Consider the following 10,299-nt stretch of genomic DNA (forward strand, 5'->3'; position numbering starts at 1 on the left):
ACCACTGTGATGAGTACAACACAAGGTCCCATAAGGATAAAATATGTTATTTGCTTAAGAGCCTCTCTTGAGTTCCTGTTGCAACACACTTCAATGCCTGCACCAAAGTGTGGTGCTACTGAAGATACACTGATACCCTGCAGAATTTTTTCTTTAACGTAAAAACTAACTCTTTTTTTTTTTTTAGAGATGCTTCTGTTTCTTTCATCCCTCTGATTAAATGAACCATTGTGTGAAAAAACACAGTTAATGCAAGCATACTTTTTAAAGTCATAATCCCTACCTGGTAACACCAGTAAATGTCTATAATGACCATACCACAAGCAGGATTATGATATCATATGCAGAATGAATGGCAATAACCAGATATTCTCTTCTCACAATGATGAAATAAAGACCACCCCCCTTGTTAAATAGAAATTGTTTTAGACACAAGATACAAGTCCGTGCTATATTTGACGCTTCTTTCCAGAAGTTAAAGAAGCAGTGAGCAATGGGGAAATATAAGGAGAACTTTTTCTGTCTGGAAATTGTCATGAGAAAAACTTTTCAATACCAAAATCAGATTATATCCTGCAGCATAGCAGCAATAGAAGAGAACAGCTTGTGCTACAGATGGAACAGACCAAACACCACAGACCAAAACACCACAGAGGTGATGGGAGCCAATTTTTTGTGTATAAGGCAACATTTCCACAAAAGCAAGTGATTTATGCACTCCTTCAAGCTGAAGAAGAGACTCAATACAGGGCAGGTTTGAGATTCTCAAAACAGGAATTGAGATTTAGAGGATAAAACTAATTTAACAGAGAAGGGAATACTATTATCATCAGAACAAGTCACTTACAAAAAGACAAGCAGTGAGAAGACTGTAAGGAAGGAAAAACGAAGGAAAGAAATTACAGCACAGTGAAGGGGAAGATAACTGTGATGATACTGAAGGATGGGGAAGAGGATTGCACAAATGGGCCCCTTGGGCAGGATGCAAACCGAAGGGTAGGAAGGATGATAAAGAGAACACGGTTGTGTGAGATGGGTTATGTGAGAGGTTTTATTGACATGGTCAAGGGGAAAGTAAATGTAAAGATGCTGAGTTGACAAAAACATGATCAATAAAAATATCAACCATACGCCATTTCATTTCCCAAAACAATCACAGCCATGACCCCACAAGCAATTCATCAAGTTTTATTACCATAATTAATCACAAGTATGGAACTGTGTCCATCAAATTCCAAGAGCATTCAACCTGGACTAGTCCATTAGTAATCTATCTTTATAAATAACTTACAGGCACCCAAGCAGAATTTGGTAGATAAAGTGCTGAGCAAAGAAAAACCCATTTACATTAAGAATCTTTCAGTTTCTCTGTTGGTGCCCAGTGTTTCCTCAGGTCAATATTGAAGGGAAGGGGGTGTGAGGAATACTGGATTCTTCTTTATCCAGTCTATGCTCCCCTTCCTGCAGTTCACTACCAATGAAAAAAAGGGATAATATAGGAAACCTTGTGTATCTTGGTGTTTTACTGAATCCTATCAAAGGCTAATTGGAAAAAATGGATGACAGTATTGTGTTCTAATATTTCCCAACAAAAAACGAGTAATCACCCAGTTTTCCATAGGTGAAGGAACATGCTGCCTCATCTCCAAATTAACAGCTGCTCCAGAGGTATCATGCCATCCTGGTTTATCTCCAAGGCAGAAAAAGTATTCAACATGTTATGTTTCCAGAGATATTGCAGGGCCCTCCTGTTCTGTATGCAATAATCCACATCCCACAGTGGTGTGCTAAGAATGCCTCATACACTATGCAAAAGAAGCCAGTACTAGAGAGGCCTTCCCCTATTAATAAGCCAAGCACAGCTGAATCAGATGAGCATGGTAAGCTCTGGAGATCCCTTTGTTTTACACAAACCTGGCAACATCCAATACAGTAAGACAGATGGAGACAATAACAAGGAAAACTTAGTCCTGCAGTGGTTTGGGAGTAGCTTGAGTGGAATCAGATTTGGAGTTATGTTACAATGACATAAAAATCCTGGGTCACATTAAGGCCTGACCTGCCACAACAGGCTAGCTAATGGCTTCTCATTGACAAAGATAAATTATGTATCAGTTTATGAGCCTGGATGGCACTGCCGTTCTATTTTCCAGGAAAGGGCCCTGGGAACAAATGAGGGTTTCATGTCAGAAATACTGTCAGAGGTTCTCACTCTGTATCTCACACACCTGTGTAAAACTTTAGAATTCCTCTGCTACATATTTCTATATATAGAAAATTATACACACAGGTATAAAAAGTTCTCTCACACATACACACACAAGCATAAAGTATGCAGGGTCAGGTCCTCAGCTGGTACAAATCAGTGCATGTTTTACTCACTTAAACCATCTGAGAATCTGGCCCACTGTGTATTTTATAACATGGCTTGGATTGACTCATCAATATATGGCCATTAAAGACAGCGAGCATTCATCACATGCTGGTTTTCATTTCATTAGCCAAAACCTAAAAAAGTGCAGCCTGTGGATGAAGTTATGGTGTCTCTGCCTTATACCTCATGCCTAATGCAGGGATTACATCAGAAATACACCTTCCTCTGCATATAAAACTCACACATACAGGTCTAAGGGTGACATTCACAGATCTTTCTTCTTGGGCCTGTTTCTCAGCAAGGACCAATTTCTTTGTCTGTGACACAGAAGAGGATGACAAAGCCAACTCTCCTCAAGTCCTGATTAGTATCCACGCCAAGCAGGATGTTGAGGGTGTGAAGGTGGTGGGTACCCAAAGGAAGGGTTTGGACCTGCAGGATATGGGGGCTGGGTGGAAATTGGAAAAGCAGGTAATGGTGGCTGGTTTGGGTATGGGCACTGTGGTCTCCCTCCTCCTGATGGAAAATATGGAGACTGCGACTGGGGGTACCCTGATCCAGCCTGAGGTTGATGGAATACTGGAGTAGGGGGTGGACCTCTGGATGCAGACCAAGAATATCCTGGAACTGAAGAGGAGTCTCCTGTCTGAGGCCTGGAATATCCTGGTGCTGAGTCTCCAGGCTGAGGTGGTGGGTAACCAGAAACTGGAGGTGCTTTATAGGGAAATGTAGGCTGGGCGCTTGGCTGAGAGGAGCTGACAAGTCCCACTGAAACTGGTGCCTTAGGGAAAGGAGCAGGAGGGAGAGCTCCATGAGCTGTTGGGCCTATAGGCATGCATGGGGTTGGACTATAAGGTAAAGGGAAGGATGGTGCTCCTGATGGGAAGGGTAGTGGCTGCTGCTGGTTTTCGGGCACAGAAGTTACACAAGGAGGCTGCTGCTGGTTGAACTGAGAGTCTCTGGATGGTGGCTGTGAAGTTTCTGACTTCTTCAATATCTCCTGAAGTTTTTCCACTCTGACACGGCGCATGTGTGATAACTTCCTCATGGAGGAAAACTGCTCAAGAAATGTCTCCAGTGGCACTTCACCCGCCAGGAACTTCTCGGCCACATACTGGAACACAAGACACTCTTGAAACCTGTGCTGCCTTTTCCAATCTTCTCCCCCAACCCAAATTTAGACCCCATGTCCTCAGCCATGGCTTAGATCACATAGGAAACTATTAAACTAGACAACAACAAATGAAGTACAATCCCACTCGTTTGGACAATGGTGTGAATCTATGGGGAAGCTCCCTAGCTTAGGGGTCAGGGGTAGGAGCGTGATTTCAAGATTCCAAGGGACTGCCACACGTCAACTATATTTAATTCTTAAGCTCACCTCAGACTCCTCTTCGATTTTCTGGCTCTCTACCTGGAGAAGATCTAATAAAATCTGAGGCTGCATTGTTGCCGAGAATTTATCTGGGAAGAAATGGAAGCAATGGTCACAAAGTGACATACAGACCTAGACAAGATCACTACATGTCTTCACTTCCTTCAAAAACGGTACCTGTCATCTGTCCCCAGGCTCTGGACTTAACTCAAGACACATGAAAGATAGAGAAGTAGAAACTATGTTACCTTCCCACGTGATTCTGTTCAATCCCTTCTCTTCCTGGTGGGAACCTTCCCTAACTCAGAACATATAACCTGGAAACCCATGGGGAGACCCTAACTATCACTGTGTTCCACCCTTTTGAAAAGCACCACCTCTGGTCCAGCCAGGACACAAACAAGGAGGAGAACACAGATGAAAATACACCCTCCCACTGCCCACTTATCTTTCCCAGAGAGTGCCTCAATCTGATCAGTACACCCAGCCCTGGGGAGAAGCAAGACAATAGAAAGATGTCTTGATTACAGCCTGTTGGGCCACACAGATGCATGCAAATCTGAAAAAAAACCATACCCAGTTGTGCCTTTTTTTCTTGGCACCTTTCAGTCAACTTCTGCAGTTCTTGGTATCTGTCGGAAAGGTTTGCACGTCCAGTTTCCAGGGGCTGCTGGAACTCCAGATTCTGCTCTGCCAAGCTCCGGTTTGTGGCAAGGGCCATTTCCCTTTCCAGTTGAAGTTCCTGGACCTGAGAGAGGAGACCCAAGCCCATAGCTTATGCATGGTGCTACCTCCCAACTGCATTCACACACATTTCCTGCTCCAACACACACATCAATGTGTACCTCATGCGACTCCAATGCCAGACGCTCTGTCTCCTCTGAATTCTCCTGCAGCGCCTGGAGCTCTTCCACAGACCGATCCCTTAGTGACTCCATTCTCTCTGAGGAATGTAACTTCCTAAGGATGGAGACAGGAAGCAGGCAAATATAAGGTTCCCAAAGCTAGCAGCAAAATGACCACAGCAAAGTAATATTGATTAATCCCATATCAGACTTAAAAGACATGGCTTTACTAAACTGCCAGATGGTGAGGGGGATTCAGTCATACTTCAGACAACCAAATACAGATGGAGAGAGGACAAAGTGAAAAGCAAAACGGGTGCGTCTAGCCACTCGTCTTTTGACAACAAACTTCAGAGACAATACATGGAAGGAGCTTACTTTTCTATGTCAGGACAAAAGCATTTATAAGCGGGAAAAAACACCTTTCTCGTGCATACTTCAAGATCCTGCTGTAGTGAAGGTTTGGCAAGCTGGACTGCTGCATGCACTTTTGGGGGCTCTACTGTATAGGCAGGCTCTACTGTAAACAATTCTTGTAAATAGTTCCCTAAGTAGGATGTCTAGATGCCCTTTTTACCCCAGGGGCAGATGGCAATTGGGCCTGGAGACTGCTCTCTGACTGGTTCCCCATTACATAATGTTTCATTGGATTGAGTGAGCGCTCCCCCTAAGACTATAGTTTTGTAACTGTTTTACACGTGGTTGACTGGGCTTGAAGTGAATGGCTGGAGACGTTTCCTCTAGCATCTCTAAACCAATAAATAGTGGGTGCCAGGGAAGGTATGGCACAGGGAATAGATTACTTTAGAGATATCCAGTTTAGCACTCTCCCTCTATAGTATCAACTTCTGCCACTGTCAGACAGGACTATTTGTTATGCCACAGGAAAGCCTGGCCTTATGCCCACAAGGAAACACTATAAGCCCCCCTTAAAAAGGGAGACCTCTGAAGACATAACTAAATATGGGGGACAGATAAAAAGAAAACAGGGAAGGGAATAAGGTCACAGGTTAATAACAAGGGAGCCAAAAGGACACACTGAGCAGAGCACACTGGCCAGCACCCACTGCTCCCTGAACAAGCCAAGGGAGACTGTAGACTCCATCCAGTAAAACTCCACCCAGAGATGTGAGCAAAGGAGTGAAAGAAAGACAGTGCCACACTCACCCAGGTTCCCCCCAGCCAGAAACTCCTTCCTGGTCTGGTAGATGGTCAGCTTGGCAAGAGCCAGGAGGAGGCTGACCAGGAGGTCCCAGGGCTTGATGGGGCCATGGACAGGGAGGGAGTGCATGAAAGAAAAGGAGCTGGGAGCACTGCAGCCAGAACCTCAGTGGGAGGTTCTGGAGGAGGCAGAAAAGGGGCTGCAACCTGGCACACTTGAGGCAGGTTTGCACCAGGGTCTCCCTCTGTTGGCAGAAGGGCCATATGTCAGAGGTGTCCATAAAGCAGGAGCTGCCAGCTGAGGTCCTTGGTGGCTTGTGGGATCAGGGTGGAGTAAAGACTTGTCCACCATCAACAAGGAGAAATGCAAAGTGCTGCACCTAGGGACGAAAAATGTCCAGCATACCTACTGCCCAGGAAATGACCTCCTTGGTGGCACGGAAGCAGAAAGGGATCTTGGAGTCCTAGTGGACTCCAAGATGAACATGAGTCGGTAGTGTGACGAAGCCATCAGAAAAGCTAATGGCACTTTATCGTGCATCAGCAGATGCATGACGAATAGATCCAAAGAGGTGATACTTCCCCTCTATTGGGCGCTGGTCAGACCGCAGTTGGAATACTGTGTGCAATTCTGGGCACCGCACTTCAAGAGGGATGCGGATAACCTGGAGAGGGTCCAGAGAAGGGCCACTCGTATGGTTAAGGGCCTGCAGACCAAGCCCTACGAGGAGAGACTAGAGAAACTGGACCTTTTCAGCCTCCGCAAGAGAAGGTTGAGAGGCGACCTTGTGGCTGCCTATAAGTTCATCACGGGGGCACAGAAGGGAATTGGTGAGTATTTATTTACCAAGGTGCCCCCGGGGGTTACAAGAAACAATGGCCACAAGCTAGCAGAGAGCAGATTTAGATTGGACATTAGGAAGAACTTCTTCACAGTTAGAGTGGCCAAAGTCTGGAATGGGCTCCCAAGGGAGGTGGTGCTCTCCCCTACCCTGGGGGTCTTCAAGAGGAGGCTGGATACGCATCTAGCTGGGGTCATCTAGACCCAGCACTCTTTCCTGCCTATGCAGGGGGTTGGACTCGATGATCTATTGAGGTCCCTTCTGACGCTAACATCTATGAATCTATGAACCAAGGACCCTCATCCCACCCTTGCTGAGGGTGTCTCACTACCTGGTATCTGGGCAAAACATGAGGATGAGATGATGAAGCATGAGGAGCATAAGCATGTAGAGCTGGCAGCAATGGGCTGTTTGAAGGCAGACCAGTTTGGTATCCCCCAATTTGCTGAGATGGTGCAGTGGGTAGCACCATGGGGCCTGCTGAGGCAGTGCCCCATGACAAGCTCTGGAGGGCTGGAGATCCTTTTTGTGACACCTGCTCAGTATTCCTGCTTTGTAAAAATCTAATAGATCATATCTCTACTCGGCTAGCATTGGGATAATACATGAATTGGCAGAGCACTCTCTGCTATTCCTGCCATCTAGAACAGCCTTTCTATATCTTTCTGCCTTGACTCTCCAACTCTATAAATCAAGTTTCACAATATACAGTTTCTTCCTACTTATGCCGTAGCTAAGTTTCTTTCATCTTTTGCTACAGCCTTTATGAATGAAGGCTGTCATGTAGTTTTTTCTATGTAAGGAGCTTGAGTCAACACTGACAACTTTCTAAATAAAGACTGATCCCACTGAAGTCAGGGTATAGTGCATTTGCAGCTCTGTTTTCCATCACTCATTCAATATTCTCTCTGGTTATCTTGTACCTTTTGGCAATTCTTAGGTATGAAGGTCACACTTTGTCAGACAGATACTATATATAATACCCGTGAGCAGAATAAGAATGAAACAGGAAAGAAGAGAGTGATACATTCCAAAAGTGGGACAAAAGACGCACACCAAAAAAGATAACTGATGTGGATTTAAACCAAGTCCTAACTGCTGCTGGCTCTTCTACATCTGATACAAATAAAACATCTCATAGATGTGGCACTGAGGATGTTGCACTGGTCTCTGCAAACAGCATATTAGGTCAAGCCAAAGTTCATAATTGCATAATTGTCCTCCACCTAGGGCACAGCCAAATCCATCTGTTAATCACCATGCTAAACCAGAAGACAAATTCCCCCCACTCACTCCCAGCTTTCAACATACCACAAATTCTGCAATAAACTCACAGTTCTCTTTTTACCGTATAAGGTAGACTCACAAAATGAACACTGGGAACTGAGGTAGCTGGAAATACAATCTCTAATGCAAAGGAAGCAATTCCAATAACCTGGCTACTCTAACATCAGGATAGTTTTGAAAGGATGTTCACTGGTGCAACTGACTTCTAAGAAGCTTTACTGGTTTTTGATATTATTTGTTGACTGATGAGAATCATTCAGTAGTAACAGTGGCACCACCAAGGAGATTACGGGGCTTCCTGTGCAGGCAGGCCCACAAAGCATATTGGCATGGAACACGCATATACAGGCAGTACTATCCACATTGGCATGGATCACATACAAGCCAGGTCTTCAATGGTACTAAGTGAACTGGCACAAGTCACCCACTCATGGGCACAGGCAACTGGTAGGGGGGGCACAGGGGGGCACGTGTCCCCCTGAGATTGGCCCCTGACTCAGCACCGCTCAGGCCGGGGCAGTTTTTTTGCCACGTGGGCCAGCGGTGTGTTGCCATGGCACAGAAGTATAGGAGTAGATATGGGGCTTTTAGCCCGCCCCTGGGCCTGCCCACAAATTGTGCCCCCCTGCCAATTTAGGAGACACCAGTCACCCCTGCTCATGGGTGTATTAGGAGTAACTTGCTCACAGCTGGTTCTAGGCAAGCTGGCACAATGCGCTGCATGGCAACAGCTGTGAGTCTTAATTTAGAGGTGGTATTAGTTCTGTTGGGCCAGGGCAGGGCAAAGCCCAGCCCACAGGCCAGATTGGGCCCATGGAGGACTCCATTTCCCAGCAGCCCCTACCCAGGATGCTTCAGTCAGTTTCCATTAAAACCCAAGGAGGGGTGGTGATATGGCAGTGCAGAGCCAAGGTTTCCATGGAGACCGGCCCCAGCAGCACTGGCAGGGTGCACACCTGATCAGGGACCTGCTCCAGGGCCAAGATCTTGCAGCAGTGACAGCATGGTCCAGAGCTGAGGCAGAGCTGCAATCTGCTGCCCACATGCCAGGGGTGCACAAGCAGTGGATCACAGTCCGGACCATGCAGTCACTGCCGTAAGATCCTGCTCCCAGTCCAGGAGCACCTTCCCACCCAGCCAGGCACCCTGCCAGTGCTGCTGGGGCTGGTCTCCTTGGAAACCCTGGCCCCATGTTGTCATGGCGCTGCCCCTCCTGGGGTCTCCACAGAAAACAGCCACAGCAACACGGGCAGGGGCTGCTGGGAGATGGAGTCCAACCACCTGCCAGATCTGCCATTATACCCACCCCTGTGTTAGCCTTAGACACTCACCAGGGGCAGCGGTGGCAAAATTCCCCACACAAGGGGACAACAGTGGCAAAATTCACCCACATTTGCAGGCCCTAGATACCAGCAAACACTTGGGGCACAACACTGCCCAATTTACCCAAATTAGCTTGTGACGGATATATAGGGGCAAGTCTCCAGCGCTGGCCACACCAGCACAAGTTACCCATGCTGCCTGGTGTTGGCACGAATAACCCGCAGGAACTGTGCTGGCTGCTCAGACACCGGTCACCCACCCACAGGACAGCTCTTCGTGGACTGCCAAGCATCAGCCAGAAAGGGGCAGCACAGGGTGCACCAACATGTGTGACTCACACTCTCCAACACCGTGACTCGCTACAAGCCTGTCTCGGGCAGCATTTCTCAACCCGTGGGTGGTGACCCAAAAGTGGGTCACAAGAATATATAAAAGGGTCAGGAATAAACTTTAAACCTGGATTTTCTTTTAAAGGAGAAAAACATGGGAAACCAGGGGTGGGGGAGGTTCCCTCACAGACTGGCAGAGTCCCAGCTTGCCAGGGGCTGCTTACAGTCCCCACGCTCCACACACTGGCGGGGGGCAGTGGGCCGGGAGTAAGGGGGCCTGGATTGGCCATCAATGTTTACAAATGGGTCCTGGTACAACAAAGGTTGAAAACCACTGGTTTAGGAGGCATTCCTGGGGGGCTGTCCACACTGCTCCTGCTCTCCCACGGCTACACTGGCACGAGTCGCCCTGGGGGACTGAGCACGCGGGAGGGGGGGCTGGAGGGAGCGCATGGCACACCGGGGGCGGGTCGCTCGCGACCCCGCGCCCAAGCGCCAGGAGAGGGCCGGAGTGGCGCGGCCCGGCCCCCTCCCCCCTTTTCTCGCGAGACTCCGCGCGAGAAGGGGTTAAACGATAGCGGCTCGATAATCAAAACACCACCCAAAACTCACCTCCGCAGCTGCTCCGCGCTCCCGCCCACGCTTCCGGGTTCCGGTCCCTGGCCGGAAGCACGGCTCTACCATTGTGTGGGAGATGGGGGGGCGTGAAGGGAGAAGGGAAGGAAGCAGGAATGATGCTGAGGCTCAGGATGGTACCTGCCAG

General features: G+C 47.7%; 1 protein-coding gene across 2 annotated transcripts in view; it reads right to left on the reverse strand.

Moving 5' to 3' along the window:
* VPS37C (VPS37C subunit of ESCRT-I) overlaps positions 1–10,221 on the reverse strand; it is a 12,813-nt gene extending 2,592 nt beyond the window's left edge. The window contains exons 1-5 of one of the 2 annotated variants that reach the window (XM_014593467.3): positions 10,149–10,221; positions 4,595–4,709; positions 4,326–4,497; positions 3,756–3,838; positions 1,173–3,488 (exon numbers count right to left, since the gene is read on the reverse strand). In XM_014593467.3, coding sequence (XP_014448953.1) covers positions 2,739–3,488; positions 3,756–3,838; positions 4,326–4,497; positions 4,595–4,687 — 1,098 coding nt within the window. In that variant the 5' untranslated portion in view covers positions 4,688–4,709; positions 10,149–10,221 and the 3' untranslated portion in view covers positions 1,173–2,738. Of the gene's footprint in view, positions 1–1,172; positions 3,489–3,755; positions 3,839–4,325; positions 4,498–4,594; positions 4,710–10,148 lie in introns of those variants that run through there. The other variant, XM_006264590.4, reaches the window with a different exon arrangement.
* Positions 10,222–10,299: the final 78 nt, after the last annotated feature.

This window comes from Alligator mississippiensis, chromosome 2, assembly GCF_030867095.1.
Source record: "Alligator mississippiensis isolate rAllMis1 chromosome 2, rAllMis1, whole genome shotgun sequence".
In the NCBI taxonomy this organism is placed as follows: domain Eukaryota; kingdom Metazoa; phylum Chordata; order Crocodylia; family Alligatoridae; genus Alligator; species Alligator mississippiensis.